Source organism: Chaetodon auriga, chromosome 21, assembly GCF_051107435.1.
Source record: "Chaetodon auriga isolate fChaAug3 chromosome 21, fChaAug3.hap1, whole genome shotgun sequence".
Classification (NCBI taxonomy): Eukaryota; Metazoa; Chordata; class Actinopteri; order Chaetodontiformes; family Chaetodontidae; genus Chaetodon; species Chaetodon auriga.
Genome location: NC_135094.1, coordinates 7081717 through 7107260, shown reverse-complemented (window position 1 = coordinate 7107260; position 25544 = coordinate 7081717). Strand labels below are relative to the sequence as shown.

The window sequence follows — 25544 nt, the reverse complement described above, 5'->3', positions numbered from 1 at the left end:
AGCACTGAACCTGTGCACGCATCACACAAATGAGGCTAAGTGTCTGTACTCCTCTGTAGAAATGACAGTTAAGTCTAAAGTTAAAAGCCTCAGCCTATTAATGCGGTATAAGAGCAGCACATTTCCAGGTGAGACCAAAGACTGAAGTTAAAAGTTGAGTAAAGCCTACCCTTCCCAAGATGTGTTTAGTCAGTGGAGACAAAGGAAGCTTGTCAAGCATGCCCAAGGGAATGAAGATCATCTCAGTTTCTGGACAGCGAGTGGAAGCAAAGACTTGATGACTTCTGAAGCGCTGACATGTACAACAGTGTACAACGTTTGGCGGCTGCAGTGCAGTGTGTGGTGCTGAGTCACTTCACGCTCGCTGAACACATCAACACATCGGCTGTCCCACGTGGACTCATAGGAAAAACTCTTCAGCCGACAAATTGGGGCCGTTGTGACCAATACAGTCACGCATGGGTCAGACAAACACAGGCAGAGGGCGAAACACTTGCACACTGTATGCAAACACACCTTCACACTCACAGAATGCAATCCCTGCCCTCTGGTGACACACAGATATGATGGATAGAAGAGCAGATGAGAGACCCAGACCCACACGTCGTCATACATGAGTTGTTTTGTCAGATAGCTATGGCTCAGTCATTTTCAATCAGCTAAACGGATGGCCTGATAACTGGTAATTTAGTGATCAGGGTTTGGGTGCACATTTGTTTTCAAAAAGTTGTTTTTTGGCACTAAAGATGTGTTGTTTTTTTTGAAAGCTTACCCTGACTTTAAAGGAACTGTTTGACATTTTTGGAAATATGCATATTCGCTGTTGGCTTAGAGCTAGATGAAAACATCAATATCACAAATATGAAGCTGGAGCCGGCAGCCAGTTAGCATAGCTTAGCATAAAGACTGGAAACAAGGTAAAATAGCTTATCTGGCTACATCAGGCTTTGGATACACAGACACTACCTGTTCATAAGATTGGTTCTTCGCTGGTTTTGGTCTTCTAATGGGATTTGCTGACAATGAGAAAAATATAGTATCTCGCCAGACTTCTAGCTTAAAGATCACTGTGCTATCCATTTACATATTTCCAATAAAAATACCTTACTATTTCAATGGGAACCAATTTCCACCTAGATTTTATGTCCCTATACACCAAAAAATTGTTGGGTTTTGTTGCTTCCTTTGCCCACTGCACTTTACAGTAAAGTAGGTCCTCTTAAAATGTTGACAGCTCAGGAACTGCTTCCAGTTATAGAAGATTAGGATAGCAAGGGGACGGAAGCTCAAGTGAGTGGCTGATAATGCCCCATTGAGTCATACTAATTAAGTAAAAAAAGTAAACAGTTAATGGTTTTAGCCTGAATTTCCTTGAAGCTGATTATTCTTTTGTCAACTGATCACATTTTCTAAATTCCAGACATAAACACTTAGTAATTTCCTGATTCTTTTTTACTAGACTATCTACTTTAAGCTTGCAGTCAGATGTAAAAAACAGAAGTTCACACATCACGATACACTTATTTTTCTGTTATACAACAGAAACCATACAGTATACTCCCCCCACTAACAAAGCCACTTTTGTGTGCTGCTCTGACATCACTAATGGGCCTCTAATTTGAACACAGTCCAACAGTTTGAGCAGTTCAGTAAGAGATGATCATCTGCTGTGTGGTCACATGGTCCTCTGTGTACTGTACATCTCTACAGGAGGAAGAGAACGATCCATGCAGCACACAATAACACCCACAGGGGTGATTGCTTGTGTCCACTTGATCCCCTGACTCACTTTGTAATGATTGCTTCTCTCAGTAAGGAGATTTGAATCTGCTCCAGCCTTTCAACCAATCCAGGATTTAGCATAGAAGAAATGACTGACATCAAACAAGGCTGGAAACAGTTAAAGTCTGTCCTTTATACCTTGAAAGATGTCATAGTACAATGGTAACATGAACAGGAGACTGCACTTAACTGCAATGGTCGCAAACCTGCGGCTTTATTTATGCATTTTCCTCTAATCTCTGGTTTGTATCTTGTGAATTACTGGATTATCTGACCTCTTAAATTGCCATGTGGAGTTTTTGACTACTAATAGCGGAATGGAATAATGTTTTTACAAGTGGGTCCCCGTTTGGATTATATCATGCATCTACATGAGGACACACATGCAATACATATTCTTGCTACCCATAACTCACTATTTGTCTATTGACAGTTGACGTTAAGAAACAAATAAAAGTGGTAATGCCAACCCAATCAAAGTTGGCATTATACATTTCTGCAAACCATAGCCATGCTGAAACGCTGTTTCTTTCCGTTCAAAGTTTCTTTATATTTCAACTTTCAACTGTATGTTGTGACAACACTGGGTTTAAGGTCTGGTTAGGTTTAAGCACAAAAACCACTTGGTTAGGGTTAGGAAAAGATTATGTTTTGGCTTAAAATACCTGGCATAGTTGCCACAAACACATCTGGAAAATGTCCTGACATCTTGTTAAAAATGGCCGTTGTAGTCGCCACAAACAAGCTGGAAAATATCCCAGTGTCTCATTAAAAATGCCCGGCATAGTTACCACAAATACAGCTGGGAAAATGTCCCAACATCTTGTGAAAAATACCCATTTTTTATTTATTTATTTTTTTCCACAAACATGACTCCAACCATATTCTGCTGCTTCGCAGTCATCTCACCTAGCTGTCACACCACCGTAAGAAAAATTCAGCAAAGACAAACGTACCGGTATTCTGAACTACATCACTTTGACACCTATTGTAGAAATAACACATATGAAATGTGCAAATTTAACGTATCCATGGTTTGCAGAAACATACAATGCCAACATTTCATTCTAGCGACTGGGCTATGCAATGCACCAGCAAAGCTAGCTAACAAACATGGATGTAAACAATGCACAATTTAAAATATTCAAAAAATGCTTTTTTTTTTTTGATAAGGAAACACACTGAACGTATTTGTCAGGTTTAACATGCACACACAACGCATTTCAGTGAGTAACAGTCCAAGTAAACATAGCTTTGTGTAACCTTTAAGCCTGTAAAAATTCTTTTAAAAAACCAAGGAGTCACTAGTCACAAACAGATATTGCTTAGTTTCAAGGAATCACCAGTCAAAAGGTTCAAACACACCACCCTACAACGTGTACAATGACAAAAGGTTAAATCATTCTGCTCCAAATATTCTAAATCAGTATTCAAAGAAGGGATTTAGCCGCATGAACAGACTCTTTCATTGCACCTGTTGGACGTATCTACACATGGAAAGAGAAAGATGACCCTGCAGATTGTCTTTCACCTACAGAAAAGCTCTGTGAGCATCAATGCCTCTTTACAGGACTACAAGGCAGACACAGTCCCACATGAATCCGTGATTAAAAACTAAGCTCTAGTTATATTAGGTGCATTTCCAACAGTATAGGCCTATGTAGACAGACCTCACAGACAGGATATAGACTGTGACACTCTTGATGTCATCACAAACACAAGTGCACACAGCAAAGAATCCATGGAATCCAAACACGGAAAAAGCACTCAGAAACAAGCCACCGCTACAACTAATAGCACAAGCTCTGGATAGAGAGGTAAGCTGCTGATTTACGCAAAAACAAGAACAGGTTGTATGTTGTTCCTTTTTTTGTTTTTTTTACCTTTGCCTTCTTAGACATGCTCGTTCTCCCACAATGCCCGGGACACCTGTGTCGCCTCTCCGTTCCACAGCGACTGTAATGAATTATGCAAATCCCCTGGTTTTTGTTCAGAGTACCATGACCCAGGGGTGCAAGCAGCTGACGCCTGGCATAAAAAAAGCCAACCTCTCTGCCTCAGTCAAAAAGGGATAATACTGACTGCTGTGCTACCTGGTAAGTTGCAGTCGTCACAACCGGTGACACTGCTGGGATGATATCTAGAGGAGAGGAAATGAGATGTGGTCATCCAAAAGAGCCCTTCCAACAGCAAGTGTCATGCCTCATGTGGAGTAAAGAGTATCTCAGGCAGATCGCACACACACTGACATGCACGAATGAACACACACACACAGTTGAGCATTTAAGCTCTGTGGTGTCATGGTTAGCTCTGAAGTGTTTTTCTTCAGCTGGCCGGGCATTAAGCTTTAATTTGATAGTGTGACATCTGTTGCATGGTCAACTCTACTACATGACGCTATAAGAAGCACACAGAAACACACACCAGATACACAAACATACCTTAAAAGTCCAGAAACACTCTGTCAACAGATACTTGGTGTTGTGATAGTCAGCGTTAGTGCTATTGAAGAGTCTATGTGATACTGAGCTGCAGTGTCAGAGCTGACCGCTGTAGTAAAACATGTGACCTCTTGCAGCTGTACATCCGTGGCCAGACAGACAGTCAGGCAGTAACAGCACCATCTGGAGTCCTAATCCGCCTGGCACTGCCCACCCCTGTCATTATGAATGTGGCCCTCAAAGTCATTAGGCTTATTGGACAGACAAATAGATACCTGGGATCAGCGCACTGCAGAGGCGCTGAAACTCCATCGCATAAATCTGCATTTTCTGCAGCCTGATTTCTGCCAGATACCAGTAGGAACTAATGAAAATGTATATGTAAGGTTTGGTGAGCATGCTGACACTTAGAGGGGATGTCTGGATGACACATTGCTCTATCAATGTGCACATGCTTGCACAAGCCACACTCTCCTCTTTGAGGGAGTTGCTATTGCTCTCAAATATAGTGGGAGTTGTGGACAAATCAGCACACATAAAGGAAAATTGCATGTGATCTTTCATTGTTAAAACTTTTACAGAGAATGCATATCTCCATTGCCAATAGCTAAGTTAGGGGACTACAGACCAACAATGAGAAATTGTTCATAATCAATGCAGCTATAGGCCACAATGATTTGAGAACAGTGCAGTTGGCCCAACTCTACCATTTGTCTTGACCATTACTTAATGACACCCAGTGTTTCTGATGACCCACTGACATTACCACTACCACCACCATCAAACTGAATTTCGACTTGCACACAAGATATATTAAAATCCAGTGCAGCCTGCAATGAAATATACCACCATCATCAGTATCAGTATCGGGAGTAGTTATTCCCTAAATTAAATAGCATTCACCAAAAAACGTAATTAAACGAAAATGAATCTTATGTAAATTAAAAACTGGCAAAACTGCTTTATGACTCAAAGACTCTTGAAACTAGTAAGCTACATTAATTAAGTCTCTAAGGCATCACTGTGACATCATTTCACCAGGTACCAAGGTATTTAAGGTACTCAACTTTCCGGCTGTGTGTGTGCAGTAATGATCAGGTTCATTATGAGGACATAGAGCTGCGCTGCAGAAAGCAGCAGCGTGACATATGTGCCATATGGGTGGGTTGAGCAAAAGTGGAGCAGTGTTTCCCTCCGGAGGAAAACACATAAGTACGTCTCTATTTACGCACATGTGCACATGTACAATATACCGGACAAAAATACGAAGTAATCGCAGTGTCAAACATGAATGCCTGTTTAGGAGTGCACGACATATGGTGTATTTGGAAGAAGATTTAGCCTCAGGTTCATCACACCACGACTGTGTCACTTGCACCTGACATACAGTAACTTGAGCTAAAAGATTACATAACAAAGAGGCTGAGCAGAGTAACTGCAGAGTCAGAGAGAGAGAGAATGTTTTAAAGTCCACAGACAGAAAGTAGATTCTGTAGTCAACCATAACTCCATCATATCCTCTCCTCCCTGCCCCTCCCCCCTTTTCCCCAAGTAGCTGATTTCATCCTCGCAAACCCACTCTCACTCTAATCTCCCCTGATCCATCTGCACTGGCAAAGAATCAGATATCAAACTCACACACACACTGAAAAACCTGGGACAACATGATAGAAAATACCAGTTCACCTACTGTTATTATTATGATTTTAATTAAATTGCTATTTTCTGGAGAATCAGCCATGACTTGACCTTGTCTATAATTTCAACTCATCAACATCCTTCACATTCCTTGTAATGCAGGCAGAGCTGGCAGACTGATAACCAGATTTCATAAAGTGGGCATGTAGTAGCTTGTAGTTATATAATACCTAAATCTCTAAGCCTCTCTTTGGAATTGCCACTGGGCACAGGAGCATCAAAAACCAAAGGGAATATACTGTAATAGTCTCTGCATAATCTGTTAAATCATAACATCTTATCAATAGCGATGCAAAAATGTTACATGGCTTCCTGTCTGTTAGCTAACAACACGGATACTAAAAGCCACATATGAAGGAGTAAGTAGTTCAAGTATAGAGGAGGAAACTCCACCAACACACCTCACTTACCCATGAGACATTTTTATTCTTGGTTTGTTTGATCATGGCAACGAGAGCAGGCAGGTAAAGTGGAGAGAGAAGCCCCCTCCTCAGCAGATTTCAGCCCCACAGCCTGTCGTGTGGGCAGGTCTGAGGATCAGGGGTGATGGCCGGGGGTCATCATCTGCCCTGCAAACCTGTGAGCTCAGACTGCCTGCTCTGACTGAATCCAGCATCTGTCAGCAGCATCAGACCACACTTCAGGTAGAAGAGGACGATGACAAAGTTTTCCTTCACGTGGCAAAAAAAAGTCAAGATCACATAAGATTTATCCCGCAAAGTCAGAGTCTCTTCCTCCTGACAGCACACAGTGACCTGATGGACTGATTATGTATTCACGCTGAGTATGAATATGAAACATCCCAGCAGGTTTAACCCCGCCCTGCTGAGCCTCAGCGCACGCCCAATCGTGGAGTAGATCCTTGTGGCCAGCTCCCGAGGGTGAGCTTATAGAAGCATTAGGATGAACATACTGATTCTCTGGAGAGGAGGAGAGGATGTGGCTCTCCGCTGACTGATAGGTCACTGAAACCTCCAGAAACTAAAAAAAAAAAAAAAAACTGGGAGAGACAGGGGGAAACTTAAAGAAACTGACCTTGTCTTCATCTACTGTAGGTGTCTCCCCCCCCCCCCTTTTCTGTTTCATCTATTCTCTCCTCCTCTCCACCTACTTCATCTCACTCTCCTGCCTCTATTCTCTTCCCTGCCTCCTTCTCTACCTCCATGTCCCTCTCAGGGGTGTGTCTCCTTTGCCCAGCTGGTACCTGTTGTCATGGTACCTCTTTGCTAAGAGACAAACTTAAATCTACTCTCTCTGGCAACAATTTAGCTTATTAATGTCCTGAATCATCATCTCACCTCTTACTCTCTTACTCAACTTCTACAAACTAACTCACTTTTGTCTTTTCTTCCTTTCTCTGACACCAACAACGCCTCATGTCTGTTTGCAGGAGTCCATCCGGATTACTAAAGATCAGTCAAGGGTTTTTCAGCTGTTCTTGCAGATTTGAGTTGCTACACACAAAATAACTTTATTAGGGCTGCAACAAAAAGGATACCACACTAATGTCTTCAATTTGCTTATTTTGCCTGACTGTCGAAACCTTAACATATTCATCTTGATGTCATATGTAAAAAAGAAAAACAGCAAACTGTCACGTTTGACACGCTGGAACCAGACAATGTTTGGTATTTCTCCTTGAGAAATACCTGAAACCATTCATCGGTTATTGAAGCAGTTGATTAATTTTCTGTCGATCGACTCTTCATTCCAGCTCCAGACTCAAATCAGCAAATAACAAATAGCAAACATATAATTAAAACCCAATCTGTGGAGTGCAGGGATTTAAAGCAAGACCTTATACAGTCCTGATCCATTTTTAACGTCTGTCGCTCTAATTAATTGTCTCTAGTATCCATATGGGCTGGCAGCCCTCCTCTGGTGCACAAGGTTGTCTACATCTCTCCACTGTTAATTGGCCTCAAAAAACATCTGCTCCTGTTTTAAGTGATGCTCGGTTTGGCCTGGCTGCCCTCGCTGTCTGAGGTGCCAGTTTAATGGGCGTGAGCTGAGCCCACAGCTCCTTCATCCCTCTCATGATAGCATGATTGTCCATTTTTATGCAGATTCTGTACTATGCCTTTTGTTGGTCCTTATTGGAAGGAAGTGACACAAAGTACAGTCAGCACAAGGTGTATTCAAGACAGTGGAAAGTAAAGATGAATAACAGTATTAACAGGGAATTATATGGGAATTTATGGTGTCAAATTGAACTAAAGCGAGCTTAAACTAACCCCTATGCCTCACATACAGCAAATGAATACATCAGCTCCATCAACAGCAGACATATTTCTTCCAAAAGCCATGTGTTGTAGTGTAACGCTAATAAATGGAATTACTGGATAGACTGCCAGAAACTGCAAGCCTCACAAAAATGGATGACGGCACCCCAGCCCTCAAAGCAGCTGCTTTCCACCGATAGCAGTGAAGCAGCCGATATGATGTGCTGCAGGAGAGACACTGCTAAAATTAACATTCACCACAGGGAGCAAATTACTTCATATGTATGGATCTCATGCAGCAGGTTGTAAAACCACAGATTCATATTGATTCTTCAACATATCTATTGACATTGGCCACACAGAAGCTGTGCATTTTGTAAGGAAGATAAAGAGTAATGAATAGATTTCATAAATACTTGGGTGATATAGGATTTATTACATTATGTGTAGTTTTTATATTTTTCTGTGGGTGGCCAGTTGGTTGGTCCAATTCTTTTTTTCCAAACCAAAAAAAACTGTCAATTGCCATGCAATCTTATACATTCATGGTCAACAGAGGATGAATCCCAGTGTCTCTGGCTTACTTTTCACCGTGCACCACCAGCAGGTTGACACTTTGTAGTTTTGGGTGAAATGTCTCAATGCCTATTGGATAGATTGATCTGAAATGTGGTACACAAATTCATGTTCCCCTCTGGATGAGTTGTTATATCTTTGGTGATCCCTTTAACTTTTGTGGTTATGTGGTATGCATCTTTACCACTTGACATACATAACCTTCATAATACTGTATATTTTGTAGCGAGTGAGCTGCATCTTTCCCCCCATGACTTCACCGTTTCCAGACAAGTGAGGGTTTTAAAACTCAGACTGTCACAGCCCAGCCGTAACTAAACCGGGGTCAGTGCACACAGACACAGCACACAGTGTCACTGACATCAGTGTTTCCAGGCTGGAGTGAAGCTATGCTCTACATAGGCCCTCAAAGATATATATCACACTTTCCAGCCCCATGGTGAGGTGATGGATTATGTAAAAGCAGTAAAAATCCACCTAAATCCGAGACATTCCTAAGGGCCTCCGTGGCCAATTAGCTGCACCATTTCCGGACATTTCCATATTCTCTGGAAAAGTGAAAGAACGCGCAACTACTGCCAAGGAAACCCTGCTCCAGTCTGCTCTGCGCTGGCCCGACACTCCTCCCTGGGCGTGCATCCCATGGCCTGGAAAACTGGGAATTCCAGGGCACACTTTTCGCCATGGGAAATTAGCTCACCACTAGCACACAAAAGCTCAGTATTGTCTGAGAATAATTATAGTCTTCTGAGTAATACTTCAGTCTCTGCCATTTCTCATTCTTCATGTGGTAACTTCAGCGTCCTCAGTAGGTCAGAGTTTACACTTGTCACGTGAAATATCTCAGCATCTAAATAATACATGGGTACAAAATTTGGTGCACATATTCATGATCAGTAAAGGATCAATCTTACTGATTTTAAGGATCCATTGACTTTCCCTCCTACTGCTAACATGAGGTTGACATTTTTGTTTTTTAATAAAATGCACAGACAGCAATTCCATTAACATTTGGTACAGACATTCACATCCCCCTCAGGATGAGTCGTCATCACGGTGCCATCATCAGGTCAGAATTATAATTTTTCAATTTATCCAATACTTTTGTTTATATCCAAATTCTTGCAAAACTTGCAACATTCACATCATCATCAGTTGCACTTTGTGTTTGGTGCCAATTACCCAATGGTGGCGCACTAAAAAACTAAAATAAGATGTTGAATACAGTAAATATTATACCTTCTAAACAACAGCATGTTACCATTATCACTGTTAGCATGCTAAAGTTACCGTTTGGCTTTCAGCACTGCTATGCAGCTTCAAAGACCCACTAGCATGATTGTAGACTCGGCAAAAATATACTTGGACGTTTAGGGTATAGGCAGGACTACATGCTTTTAATGTAAATGACAATTACGACAATCATGACAACTTATTTATTTGCCGTCTGCAAAATATTACTTATTGTATCATAGCAAATATATTGTACTGCATTGTGTAACCAAACGTTCTGTACATTTCACTGGCTCTCTGTTCTGTTCACAGGTAGTACCGGCTACCACTGTTGCATCACGGCAAGCAGGAAAGCCTAGAAAACAAAGGGGGGAATGGAGTAGGGCCTGCTGTCTTCAATTAGCTGAGTTTCCGTGAGGAGTGTCTGGGACTGGCCACTCAGTCTGTCAGACGGAGTCCCATCCGGCCGGGTCTCCGTGCTCCACATTCCATACAGAGCGGAATTGTGTTCCGCCCCATTTCAGACGTAAAACGGCGGTTTGGTGCTCCATATTGGAAACATGTGAGAGGAGTGTCATAGAAAGAGTGGCAAGTCACGGCAGCTAAGGTCTCTCTAGGTCAGTACTGGCATTAGGTAACTAGACTCTGCTCTGTGAACCAAAAACTCTAGTTTTAACTGTGCTCATTTTATTAATTTGAACATGCTCAGTTTGCGCAGTAATTAAACACAAACACATGTTGCCAGTGATACTCCATCACACTGAATGGTTTGTTTTCATGCAAACACCTTACACATGGGGTTTAGACAGTCCGGTGTAGAGTATCAACAGCTGGTGCTACACTAATCCACTCATCAGTTAAATTAAAGCTTACTCAGTTGTACAGTAAATGTTGATTCAGCCTACTGCAGTGTGTGTCACAAAAAACAGACTGTCTGCAAAAAAAAAAACAAAAAAAAAAAACAGCAGTCTGCACTGAGTAGCTGTCCCAGTTTGGAATCTGGGGGCTCCTGGTGGGGGGTGGGGGGTAAAACTAATTTGTTTATTTATTTATTTATTTATTTAGATGATGTCTTCTTTGCCTTTGGGATTTTATAGACCACATTTATGACATTTTATAAACCACACTATTAATTGATAAAGACATTATTCAGCATTATTATCTGACATTATCTGCAAGTTGTGTACTATGTGTTAGTTAACACAATTATAAACACACATTGTAAATTAGCCTAGTAATGAATTTGGACATTTCTGACAAATACAGCTGCTTTGAAACGTCATTAGCTTTAATCTGTATGAGGCCAGACAGTCTCATTTAGGCTGGTGGCACAGGCTCAGCCCAACTTCAGGTCGACTGATGTCCGATGCAGTTTCTCTTTTTGCTTTGGCAGGGATCCAGGTTAACAGTGCATGCCTTTTGGAAAATCCATCTCCTCATGAGCACTCTGCTGATTATTCTTTCATTTGATCTTTTTTTTAAAGGAAGAAAATAGTGAAAAATTCCCATCACAATTACCTAAATCCCAAAATGGCTTTTGCAAATGTCTTGCTTTGTCTGAATAACAGTGCAAAGATATTTAGTTTATTATCACATAAGATAAAACAAAGCAGCAAATCCTCACAATTGAGGGGCAAATGTTTAGCATTTTTTGCTTGAAAAATGCCTGGAATGATTAATCAATTATCAAAACTGTCACTGTTTTATCCCCTGATCATCCAATTGATTCATCTGTGCCTGCATTTCTGACAGTCTGTACAGTGAGGTCTACAAATGCATCATGAAACATTTGAGTCATAAGACGACTTAATTATGGTCACATTAAATGGGTATGTCCTCACACTACTTAAACACACAGACCTTTCTGTGTTGACATATCACTCTGTTGGTCAATCTAAGGCTGCTGTGGCTCATTGAGTTCAGAACATTTTGTGCAATGAGCTTCTGTCTTTGATTTGGGGATGACATCATAACTCATTTCAGACAATGAAATAAAAAAAATTACACCTCATGAAAACTTTATTTCTGAGTCTTGAGGGCATTAAAACATTTTCTCTCCGCATGGAAATGGTGTGTTTATGAATTTATGTGTGTGTGTGTGTGTGTGAGAGTGAGAGTAAAAGTGTAACATGGCCATCTGGTGGTAAAACTCAATTAAGAGCATCATCCTTATCTGCAGTACTGGAGGATTGTCTGGATGAGGGGGAAAAAAACATCCTAATTTTTTGCATTGCTCAGTTAGTCAACAGAAATCTTCCTTTGAGCTATAAACAAGAGTCTGCAGAATCCAACCACAGCTGAATGACAGAATTACTGATGCAGGGGACAGTATAAAAAAATGCATGTCTCATCAAATTTCCCATCTCAAGCCATACCTGTTAGCACCCACATGTTCCTCTTACCGTCTTTCATTTCACCCACCGGCCATTGTGGTACTCTTATTCTCAAAATTCACAGCTATTTGTTCCAGAAACCACAAAGGACACACTAGATTACCCAGCAAAGCCCAATAAAGTGCAGCTGTCAACCTGCAGTGTGAGCCCTCTGTGTTCAAAAACACTACAACCTCAGCTCGCTGTCCAAAAACCCGGAATAAATATGAAATAAAAGATTTATCGTGTCTGGCGGCATGCACAGCAAGACCAGAGCTCTGCAGAAAACTGTCAGAGCAGTGCAAATGACATATTTCAGCTAAATCCTGCAGCATTCAGGATTGATTCTGGATAGAGATCTAGCTGGGAACAGTGAACAACATCAAGGGAGAAAGCTGGCAGGCGTCCACTGATCATTCAGTCTGCTGCTTTGAAGCAACAATGACATTTTCGGCAAAGTTTTGATGTAACACCTGCACAAATCATGTCTGAATTATTCATAGTCTAAACCATGCAATAATTATAATAAAGCACATTAGTGTGCACACGCTGGTGACTGTCAGCTTCATCACCTTCTCTTAATCTCCCTCACGCACAGTCTCCTCTAGCCCTTGTGATAATTCAGCATCAGAGGCATAAACTCACATATGGAAGCTGTGCTCTCCGGCGATGGCCCAGCCCACAGCACGGCATGAAGGGGACCAGGGCGGGGAGGAATGGACAGCCGTCTCACAGACTCCCTGTCAGGCAGCAGCATCCACTCAGCCTCGGTCCATGCCTGCACACTTGGCCCACACGGGTGCGGACCACCAAAAGACGCAGAGGAGATGACAGGGACGGAGGAGATCCTTGACAGAGGAGTGAGCAGAGGAAACAGAGGACTGACGTTTCCACACCAGCCCCCTACTTCTGTCCACTCACCCCCCACGTGCTCGTCAAATCCCCCCTGACTCACAAACTCTCAGGATTCAGAAAGTCAGATTCTGATGCTCCCTCCTCCTCCTCATCTTCTACACATCTTCGGACTGTTGCAGTACAGTGTCCACGAGCTGTCAGTGAGGCGCACGTCTGAGCTGACTGTTTACCCCACCCCGAAATCTGTAACCACTCCGACAGATCCTCTGGGCTGCCAAATCCTCTGCAGTGCTGCTGTGTGCTGTGGCAGAGAGGAACAGTTGCTGGCTGGCACACTGGTTCAGCTGCTGGTGGATTTAGACACACTCATCATCACACACAAGTTCCCTCGCAGCATGGAAAGGAGGTGGAGCTCTGAGTGGAGCTCTGAGTGTCCTTTATTGACCGCTGTCCCTTGCTTCCTAATGGACGACGACGCCTTTATACTCTCCACCTCTTCCCCCTCCTTTCATCCAAGGTTCAATCTGCTTTAAAAGCTTTAACACACACACACACACACACACTCAGGCTTTCTTCCTGACTTTTTGCCTCCCCTTCTATCTCAGATTTTATTGCCTCTTCGCTCCTTGCCTTTATTTTTTCCTTGTATTTCCCTCCTCATTTGCATTGCATTACCATCATGCTTTCTGTGTGTGAGTGGTTAGGACAGAGGCTGAGACAGCTACTGGTTGCTGAAGAGACTGCACTGTGCTTTCATATTACAGAGAGCAAGTGTGTGTGTGTCTCATGCAGAGCATCGGCACAACTCTGCCTGTGGTGTAGAAGGAAGTCACTCGCACAGTTCGGTCATGCCACACTGCTGAGTGTGAACGCAGGGCTGGCGTGATTGTTTCTTCCCCTCACTCACCTCCTCTCCACTCTTGCCCTTCCCCACTGCGTTCAGGTGATTGACTCCAGACCGACAGGCTTCCTCACTGCTGTGTCGTCATAACTGCTGTGTCAGCCAGAAGGGCACATATTCTCTCACTCTGTGTCAGTATATTCATATACACAGCATGACCGCGGATGTGATTTTGAATGTCATCTGGCAACAAGGACAGCACAAGCATGAAGCATGAGTGATGGACTGAATTTGAATGATTTAACAATGTGCTTTGGCTTTGAAATATATTTCTGGCAACACTTGCAAACACTTCATTAATGTATGTGTGAATGATGTAGGAATATTAAGATAATAACAGACACTCCCTTAAATTACAGGGGTTTGTGATGGAATTAATCAGGTCTCATCACAGTAAACACGTCATGGCTTTCAATCATCCCAAGCTGCATCATTCACTTGGGTAGCTTTCAACATGATGCCTAATTTCACTCAGTTCAATAACATTTGCATTATTTGACTGGGTGTTACAATTTGGTACAACGGTTGGTAATATTTCCACATGCATTAATTATGTATGGTTGGATATGACTGAAGAGTGAAGCTGCACTCATATTGTGCACAAAGTTGTAATTAAAGGATTTACTGAAAATGTTAAGAAGTGCCTTTTCGTATGGAATTTGACACAAATGACTGTTGAGATAGATGATTAAGATGGCATGTTAATGTTAAAAGATGGCATTGACTCTGTATATATGCATTTGCTGTGGTCCTTTTACATAATACCCTTACTGTCACCTCCTTTATAGCAGCCAGTTCTTAATACTGTGGAGAGCTGACTTTGATGGTGACAAGCCCAAAACTTGTTTCATCAAGCAAAGGGCAGCTTCTCTCATCTGAGGCAACGTACTCTATCAGTGTTGTTCCTCTGTATAAAAGGTGCCACACAGTGAAAATAACAACATCTTTTCTGCTGTCAGAGAGATAAGGACAAACTCAACTGTCTCTGAAAATCAGAAGTGATATTGATTGTGTTCACCAAACAGATACAAATATCCAGTATTACTATATATAACTCCAATTCCAGAAAGTTGGAGCACCATGCAAAATGTTAATAAAAACAGAATGCAACCATTTGCAAATGAACGGTGTTCATTAACGCAAGCCAGCGGTTTTAGGAAGTGTTTCTGAGCCCACGTAGTAAAATCTTTTATACAATCATGTGTTCACAAAGTGGTGAACCTCGCTCCATCCTTGTGAATGACTGAGCCATTCCAGGATGCCCTCTCATACCCAATCATGATACTATCACCTGTTACCAAAGAACTTGTTCACCTGTGGAATGTTCCAAACTGGTGTTTTTAGAGCATTCCACAACTTTCCCAGTCTTTCGTTGACTGAATCCATGTTTCATAATGGATACCTATTCATTAAGAGGATTCAGTGCTGGTATAATGCTACTGAACCTTACCTACAATATTAGCAATGCAATCAAATGTAACCCAATATAAACAGCAGTTCTGAAAATATGTTAAATATGTTACAGTTTACTAGGTAATATAATTTCCATTTTGTGAAACATCAGTATTTAGAGAAATAGGGAACAAACACACAAAAAATCGTTTGTCTTTCCTAAAGCTGCCTTACAAGAAAGGCCCTGTTTGTGTCCATGTAACACCCCTGGGGCCTCTTTTTAAATTTTCGTCCTCTCACACCATACTGCAGTATTGAGTGTAAGGTCTATGGATCACAGTGTTGTTTTGGTGGATACAGGCAGCATTTCAGGACTCAAGTGGCTCTGTGCAGATGGTGTGTAACCTGTTGTAAAGGTTTGTGCTCATCAGCGATAGTATCAGTATCTATATCTCCTGCTCAGGCCTGACAGACAATCAGCCAAACATAAATCTGGCACCGTCTTTCATAAACACCGTGGCTTCTTTAGTTTACTGCCAATAATTCACTTGCTGACACATGTCTGCTGTGATGGAAAGGCATCATTATAGACATAGAGAGGTGCAACTTACAGTGAGAAGGGAATCCTATCCATCAGTTAGTCTGTCAGAGTGTTTCCCCCCTTTAAGAAGTAATCATCGTTCAGCTGCTGAGATCTTGTCTACACACTAAAATGCTGCATGTTACATTTGAGTTCATTATACTTTCTGGACACACCTTTACCTAACAATTAAAGGATTTATGTCAGAATAATACAAAGATAATACTCAAGAGTTGCAGCCATTTATGAACAAAACAACTGCATAGAATCAACAGCAGCACTCTCCATTTAATGGCTTACAAACTATTACTACTAAAATAAGAGTGAGGAAAAATCGCAAAATTGTGAATGATCTGCAGCACTTTTCTTCAAATTAGTGGGTTAGAAAAGCACTATATCATGTAGCATCCGTTGTTTTAACACATGAGGTCTGATATAACATTTTGATGGACGTTATTAAAATGGAAGACTCTGATCACTCATAACAACAGCACAAAGCTTTGACCTTGTCGACTACGGGGGTAGTGTATCAACACAGTGCCAAATTAATTTAGCCTTCACTATAACACAGCAGGGTAGGGTTAATGTAACAGCAGAGAAACTTGGATTCAGGTCATTGTGAATGCAAGGCGTGCACTGCTGATGTGTCTTTTAGCAAAGCCTTTTTTCCTGCATATGTGTTTTTCTCTCTGTTTCACATTTGCAAAGGCAAATGTGACAAGGTAAAAATGTTTATAAAAAAGAAACTTCCTAGCTGGTTTTTGTATCAAATGTCAAATGCTGAAATTCGGAGCCCAAATACAGATTTTACCCTGATTTCGTTACTCTGGTGGTGATCCTGTGAATTATCACTAAATTACATACCTATATTCATTTGTTTTGCCACTAGATGGCAGTCTGGTGCTTCTATGATGGCTGATAGAGCACCAGTGGTTTTCACATTATGACATTTCCACATTTACGGTATCTAAACTCACACATCATTACTGCAGTTTCATGCCAGAAAATACATATGGCTCTCCAGAAATACCTACTATTGGAAAACTATGACATACGTTGCTCAAAGTTCAGCTAGTTTGCAGGGTTAATGTTAGATTTCCAGTGGCAGCTTCTCCATGGCACTGGTATCTGTTACATAAAAAGTAAAGGGTTGCCAGATCTGATAAGTATCACAGTAAATGATTAGCTCTTTGCGTCATCCTTTCTCTCCATTAAGTAGAGAAAAAACAATCTAGAGGATGCTGAAAAGTGAAAATGCCCACAATCAGGGAGAGTGTGAGAAGAGATTTCCTGGCCTCACCACACCCCCTCAGACAGCCTTTCATCACCAAACACATTTCTCCAACCTGAACGTAAAGACGGAGAAGACAGAGAGGATCAAACCCCAAGTATGTGCTGAGAAAAAGCTGCTCCACTGGGAGACAAACCGCTATATAGAGATAGAGGTTAAAGAGACAGAGGGAGGTGGGCGATACAGAGGTTGGTGCAACCATTTACATAAACATAACAAGTGTGGGAAGCAGCAGGAGGTTAATTGTCACATAATGCTCTGCAGGTTATGCAAATCACAGTTTGAACTATTGTCCGTCAGATCCTCATATTTACTGTATATTGTTTCAAATGCAGCAAAAATCTCATTCAAATTATCTTCCCCCGAGTCTCTAACATCTTTTTTTTTTTTGGCAGCTGCTTTGATATTGAATTGATTGTTCTTATTTCACTGTTGTTTTTTTGGTTTCTTTTGACTTTATGCTTTTCTGTATGTGTTACCTGTCAGTTACAGAGAATATTTCAAGACTTTGGTCTACACTTTTCAAGGCAATCCACTGTAAGCCTGGTATCTTATATCTAATATTTCTACAAGAGCCACAGGGCAAACTGACATCCTCAATTAGAGCTCATCAGACTCAGGCATGAACACAAGAAAAGGTGATATTCAGATATTCATCATTTCAGATCATACTTTTTAGAACAGCCTGACAGAAGAAATTGCAAAGTCAGTGTCTTTTTTTAAATTCCCCACTTAGGACACACTTTTATAGACTTGCTTTTAAGCAACTCTTCCCTTCGTGTTTAATCCTGCAGTTTGCTCTGAGCTTTGTTTCTCATTCTCTGTAAAGCACTTTGTTAACTCTGTTTTTAGAGAAGTGCTATATAAAGAAAGTTTATTATTATTCAGGGTCATGGGGGGCTGGATCGTTTCCCAGGATGCATTAGGCACAAAGCAGGCTCTCTAAACACATTGCCAGTCGACAGATGGACAGTCACTCACATTTACACCTATTGGCAGTTTGAGTTTCCAATATGACCAGAAAATAAAAGTCTGAAGACTCCATATGGTGTATTTCACCAAAACACTGCTTGTGCACACTAAAACATACTGTCTTTTGAAAACAAAAAAGTTTGCAAAATGTCCTTTATTTGCTCTCTTCCAAGAGTTAAGTGAGAAAATCGAAATCACTCATACATCTGTAAGCTGAATATGAAGATAGAGCCAGCAGCTGGTGAGTTTAGCTTAGCATACAGACTGGAAACAATGGGCTAGCCTGACTCTGTCTAAAGGTAATAAAATCCACCTGCCAGCAGCTCTAAAGCTCACTTAACACGTTGTTTGTTTAATCATAACCAAATACATATTTTGACATACTGGCATATTTAATATTGAGAGACAGTCAAGGGAAACTGAACGTTAAGCCTCACGTGAAGCCAGTTCAATAACCAGAGTTGTATGTTGGATATGGGAAAGTACTGCATACTGCAACACAAGCTCAGCAGGTTTTGTTGTTACAGGAAAGCCTCCTCAGGAGTGTGCCCCATCAGTGTCTATTGCTGTTGTGTGTAAATGTACTTGATAGACATGCTTCGTGGTACACTGACAATTGTACTCGCATAATATACTTTGGCTTTCCTGCCAAATAAATGCTGTTGAGACGCCTTATCCTACATGTTGTGTAACTCAGAGAATGAATCAAATTACATTTACTAATTAATCTATATTATGGAGCAGGTTCCTCCTTCCAGAAATGTAGGCCTATACCTAATTTTCATTCCTATTTGAGCCAATAAACACACCAATTTTTTGTACTATTTTTTCCTTTAAGATTTGTTCCACTGCTAGCAGAATAAAAAGAGGTAGTATTGTGTTTTGAGTAGCGTATCCCTTTTATTTAATCCCCTTTATTTTTGTAATCCCATGATAGAATACCATCATCATTTAAAAAATTAATAGTGTGATAGAAATTATAGCTCATATTACCCACCCTACTTTGGACAGAGGCAGGCTAGCTGTTTCCCTCCAGTTTCCAGTCTTTATGCTAAGCTAAGCTAAATGGCTGCTGGCTCCAACATCTGTTTTTCTACCTCATGCGAAACGGTTTGACGTAAATGTCTGGATTGTAAAAAGAAATCCATGTAGAGTGCTAAAACAATGATGTAGGGTCAAAACAATGGCAGATGGACGATGCACCACAAATCACAAAATGTTTGCCATCAGCGAGACAATTTCTTTGCGTACACTACACAACCAGACCACCACCACATCAATAAAAATAAACCACCTGATGTTGAAGTTTGCTGACAAATCTATGACAGTTCTGACCTTCTTCCTTCTCAATGGAGAGCTGAGCTCCAGTTCCAACACTGACCTCGCTACTCCCACGGCTAAGCAGTCTGGTTTGTCCTGGACCTCCTCCCTTCCCAGCCTCCACCATACTCCCCCGGGCATCAGGCCACGACCACAGGGAACGTCTCTCATCCTTTTTCTCTCAACCTACTCACTGTCTGCCCTTTGCCCTCTATCTGCAGCAACATGACTAATTCTTTTTTAGGAGCCATTTATACCAAGTTACTGGGAAGACATTTTTCTGATGCTCAAAGCTGCAGTGGATCGATCACACAGTAACCTTGACTAGTTGTTCTTAAGACGCCTACGGGCATGCCAGGACTATGAGGCACAAAAACAACAGGTCAGACAGGAGGGGGAGCAAAACAAAATATACAACTGATTATTTCAAAATCTTAAAATCCAGTCATGCAAACATTCCTCAGTAAACAGTAACTTTGACTGTTGATGGTGAGGAGAGAATTGCTAAAACAAAGAGAAACAAGAACAAGATGAAAGCCAAATGACAGATTGATGAATAGGCAGTGAGATAACCACACAAAAGATTAGTTTCATACTTTCCCTGGGATGGTGTTAGTTTAGTGATTTCAATACTACGTGCCCATTCTTCTGTGAAAAGGGAAAATAATCGCAGGCAGCATGATTGAGCACGGGGGTGAAGAAAATAAGGCCAGATTAAAACTGATGTTATGATAACACAAATGAAAAACAGTATTTACATTATTATCCAAACACAGGAGAAGTTACTGGAAGGTCTGCTATTTCTGGGGCCCTCTTGCGGCAAATATCTCAAAGAGGACATTTCTGCTCGGCAAGCGAGGGCCTCGCTGACCCTGAAACACATTACTCCTCCACCCTCCCCACATCCCTCCACTGTCTCTTACTTTAATGGCTGCTCATTTCTGTAGGATGTGGTGTTACGCTGCAGATAGATGGTCAGTCTCAGTCTAATTGAGTTTATCTGTGATGACTCACACTGGAGGGAAACTCTTCATTTCGGGACAGGACTGTGGGAATGGGCATGAGCTCCCAAGGGTAGTGGTAAAATCAAGAAATTTCTCAATAAGCAGCTCCTGTTGAGCTGTAACACTGATGATAGCGGCTCATTCAGAAGTTCTCTATGGCCCTGAGATGAAGCAGACAGCAGGCTTGGAGATGCTGTCTTGCTCTGATCTCTTCCAGCTTCCCATCACTCTACAGATGCTGTGCCAAAGATGAGACGTTGTGTGCCTCCTCCAAAAAAGGCAAAAACATTTAGGCAGGGGTGAGCATCCTTAACCCGGCCCATCCTGTCTCTTGCAGGTCTGTCCAACAAAGACCAGACACGTTGAGTTTGTACCTTGCAGGGTCTGCTTTATAACAGGCCAGCTACACTCACCGCACTGAGGATGCAGCTTAGAAGAAAGGCCTCCACTTAACATACTGTACCCAGCAGTGTTTACAGAGGCCTTTCACTGCAATGCACATCTCATCCCTGATGGATGATGATGACTGAGGCTGGGCTCTTGTGCCAGTTTGCATTACACCTACTCAGACAGACACACACACACACACACACACACACATGTGTGTGTGTGTTACATTCCTTAATGGAGCAACTGTTGCCAGAAAGTTTCAGAACGCTTTATGATGTTCTTATATGGTGCATAAAACGATCAGGTACATCTTCCCTGCACTATGTCAAAAACACAACTATGTCCTTAGGCAGTAGAAATCTCCTTCTCTCCGTACTTTGGCATATGGCTCACAGACCGTGGCACCATTTGCCTTTGCAAGGTGTTGAAATAAATTTTTCTGGGGGGCACCCTTGAAGCTCACCTGGTAACGGGTACCATGTATTTAGACTGAGTCCTTATTACAGTGGCCAGTGTTCAATTTCAATCTGGGCCCTTTGGTCCCCTCTCTCTCCCTTGTGTTTCCTGTCTCTCCCCAACTGTCATTTTCCAATAAAGCTGATATGCTGAAGAAAATAATCTTTTCAAAAAGATTAGCTAAAATTTCAACTAGCGGTTAACCACCAACCCTCCAGCTGGCCCCAAAGTTTGACTGCTGAAAAGTGAACTGCGATCCTTACCTGGCGAACTAGGCTGTTGGTTGTGGTGTCGGAGGAGGTGCTGCCATCTGAACCTTTAAATCGACCTTTTCTTCGAGCCCCTTTGCCATGAGACTACATAGAGCCAAAAAGGAAAGAACAAACTTGTTAAAGAAGAGGTTTCCGTCTTTTACAGCCTGTTTTAATACAACACATACATGCCTATAGGTACACTAAAACAGTTTTTTTTGTTGCTGTAGTTCCTTCTGTCCATACGGGTGGTAAAGAGATCTCATCTTAACACTATTTCAATCTAAGGGATAATGGACTAAAATCACAGTTGTCCTTCTCTCCAAAAATGCATTAAAGTTCAGCAGGAATTAATCTGAGGCTTCAGCAGTCAGCAATACAATGTCAACAAAGAGTATAAAGAACTCATTGCAGTCCCAAACAGAAGCACATTCACTTTACAAGGATATAAAACAGTAGCCACAATTACTCACAGTGGAGAAGCAGCAACCAGAAAATATTTTTGTGTGAAAAATGATGTGAACAAGTTGCAACAATTAGTCATGAACTGATTGATCGAGCAACAAAAAACTAATTGGCAAATTATTTTCACAATCGCACAAGCCCAAAGAAATCTCTGGTTGCAGCGTCCAGAATTTGAGGCCATCTCTGAAAACTGAATATGTTTGAGTTGTGGACTGTTGGTTGGACAAAAACTGATATTTGATGATCGACGATGATTGATGATCAGAAAGGATACTGGGAAAATTTGAGGGGCATTTTTACTATTTCCTGGCATCCTGTACACCAAACAATTAATGCATTACTTGAGAAAATTAATCGAGACGATTAATCAATAATGAAAATAATCTATGGTTGTTGACCTTAAGATATTTATCAGAAATCAGATAGGGATTATTTTTCTGTCAGTGCTAACGGACTCAGTGTTTCAGCTCTACTGTCTACATTAGTCATTTTTATTACAGACCTTCCTCTTGTGTCCGCAAACAATGTTTCCTTGCTGAGCTATAGTGGAGGGCTATTAATGCAGCGATTTCATACTAAAACATTTAAAACTTGGAAAGATATCCATGCAACTTGTTGAAGCCTAATATGAGCTCCAGCTAAGCTTTTAAAAAGCATTTTTTTTTCAAGGGAGCACTGTGAATTTGTACCTCAGCTCTTACATTTTAATCGCATCAATTGCAGCAAACTAGACTGTCTCACTTTACAAATGAGCACGTGAGAGTGTGTTTTAACACAGATCTGAACAAATGTGAACCTATCCTTTTAGTGTAGACATAGAGCCTGTCTGTAAATTCAATTAGTTACCATACAGCGTTCAGTGTTTTATTTGAAGTGTAATATTATGACAGGTGTAATAAAAATGATGGTAATTATGTGGGTGGTCTCGAACATGCAAGCTGATATGGTGAAGGGCTGGAAAAGTAATGCACTCAGTTCGAGTGCTCATACAGCATGTGTTGCCAGTAGCAACTGAAAAACAGAAATTCATCTCAAATCCGCCTTTTATTCCAGCCCGATCCCCCGGGACATGTTAATCATGCATATAAAAAGAGGGAGAGACAGCTATTCTGACTGTTTCTTAGGGAGCCGGTCATGTAGAACAGTTTGAGCTGCCCAGAGAGCGTCTGGAGGAACAGGATGAGGTTTAATTAACCCCACTAAGCCAAACAGAAATATGTTGAACAAATACACTTTGCTGCATGAGAAAGATAATGAATAATCCACCTGTAATATTTTACCTGAGGCTTTCTGAACACCCTGTTCTGGCAGTGGCACAGTGGTGGAAGTAACTCAGTTCAGTAATACTCAAGTACGGTTTGAAGTATCTCTACTCCACATTTCAGAGGGAAATATTGTACTTTTTACTCCAGTACATTTTTCTGACAGCTAGTTACTTTGCAGATAGGGATTTTATTTGATCAGTTACTGAAATTGGACGTATTGTCTTATTACACACTACCCAATAACGTATAAAATTGTTAAAATTAGCTTTACTTAAGCCAGACAATATGAAACAGCAACCTTAAAGGGTCTACATAATATGTACTTTTACTTTTGATACCTCAAGTACATTTCGCTCAAATGGAAGTACAGTTTTGAATGAAGGACTTTTACTTGTAATGGTGTATTTCTACGCGGTGGCATCACTACTTTTACTTAAATACAGGATTTAAATACTTAAACCGCTGGACTAAAACGGTTTCGTGTGGAAATGTAAAGAGGTCAAGAGAAAAATGTCACCAGCAACGAGTCAACTGTTCAAACTTATCTGATATTTTAAGTTTGTATATGTACATTAAAACATTAAACTCTGGCTAACAAGACAAAAACAATGCTAGACACCAACCTGACCGGCACCACCGTAAAGTGACACTTAAACGTACCACCGCCGACGACATTTCTGTTTTAAGTCAACCGTTAAAATTTAAAAAGAAACTGACTCGCACGAGCTGGTGTCCTCGCGGTTTACGTAATCAAAACTCAATTTAAGCTAGCAGCCACCAATCGGCGCTAGGAAGCAGCAGGTTCAGGGCAGGTGAGCTAAAGTTGTATCTTTAGCATGCTAACTTTCCTGAACTGTAACGGGGCTGTTACATGAAAAATGTCGGTATTATTTAAATTTAATGAACTTACTAGTAATCTCGGATGTTCCAGCGAGTCCATGTGTTTCTCCAGAGGTGTTTCGGCTCTTGTTTTAGGGGTAGTATTGACGACCATTACATCATTTGATAAGAGCAAATACTCAACAAAACCTCTCGGCTCGGACTGACGCCCCAGCTGCGTCCAAGATGAAAGCTGAAGCGCATTTTTAGCCAGTCACCGGTCCGCGTTTGGAGAAGCGAAGCGGAGCTGCGGTTAAGCTGGCACCGCCAATCTTCAAGTTTGAGGCAGGGGAGTGAAAGGAGGAGCTTGAGCGGAAGAGGTTTGTGAAGCAGTTTACCTCTAGTTCAGATGATGATGGTGATTTGAATTCTCGGATATTATAGCCTTAAGCATCACAGATCCTCCTCATCAGTGCCCTCCTACCTGCAGCGGCTGAGAGCTCTCCAGCTCCATGTGCCCCCACCCAACGCCAACACTTCTGCCTCCCCACAGTGCACAAGGATGGAGATGAATAACAGCGTTCAAGATGAAAATGTGTCTGAAAATAAAGTGTTTTACAGCCTTTTTGCCTTCGAGTGACAACACATTTGCAGTGGTTGAATGTAACTAAGTGCATTTACAAAAGTACTGTACTTAAAATGTGAGGTACTTGTACTTCAGTCTGTTCCTTTCATGTCACTTTCTACTTCTACTACACTACATTTCAGGGGGAACTATTGTAGTTTTTACAGGTTGACAGAAAAATATTTTGATGATCGTTAAAGTTATTTTTTCAGCAAAAACATTTAATTCACATATGTGAGGATTTGCTGAATTTCCTTTTAAGGATTTTGATCATTTAAGGTTTCTTTTTTAGGATTTTGCACTACTGGTTGGCTCCACCTTAACAAACTACATCAGCTACAAACTACACCTGCTTTTACATTAATCTAATCATATATACTGTAATAATGTAACAGTCCCAGGGCACATCAGTGCAGGATTTTTACTTCTAACAGAGTATGTTTACAGTGTGACATTAGAACTTGTACTTAAGTAAAGCATCTGGATACTTCCTCCACCACTGCAACAATGTTTCAAGGATTTTCTAGAATCCATTAATGTGGATGTACAGACTGAACTGTATTCGTTTATAAATTGAGAGTGGGTGGAGAACTGATTTGTGAAATGAACCTAATTCATTTTTTTTTGCCATTTA

At 41.3% G+C, this 25544-nt stretch overlaps 1 protein-coding gene across 3 annotated transcripts in view; it reads right to left on the bottom strand.

Annotated features, from left to right (window-relative positions):
- Window positions 1-24758, bottom strand: part of cacnb2a (calcium channel, voltage-dependent, beta 2a) — a 58831-nt gene extending 34073 nt beyond the window's left edge. The window contains exons 1-2 of one of the 3 annotated variants that reach the window (XM_076761012.1): window positions 24377-24758; window positions 21749-21841 (exon numbers count right to left, since the gene is read on the bottom strand). In XM_076761012.1, coding sequence (XP_076617127.1) covers window positions 21749-21841; window positions 24377-24460 — 177 coding nt within the window. In that variant the 5' untranslated portion in view covers window positions 24461-24758. Of the gene's footprint in view, window positions 1-12969; window positions 13662-21748; window positions 21842-24376 lie in introns of those variants that run through there. The other 2 variants (XM_076761010.1, XM_076761014.1) reach the window with 2 other exon arrangements.
- Between the last annotated feature and the right edge of the window lie 786 nt (window positions 24759-25544).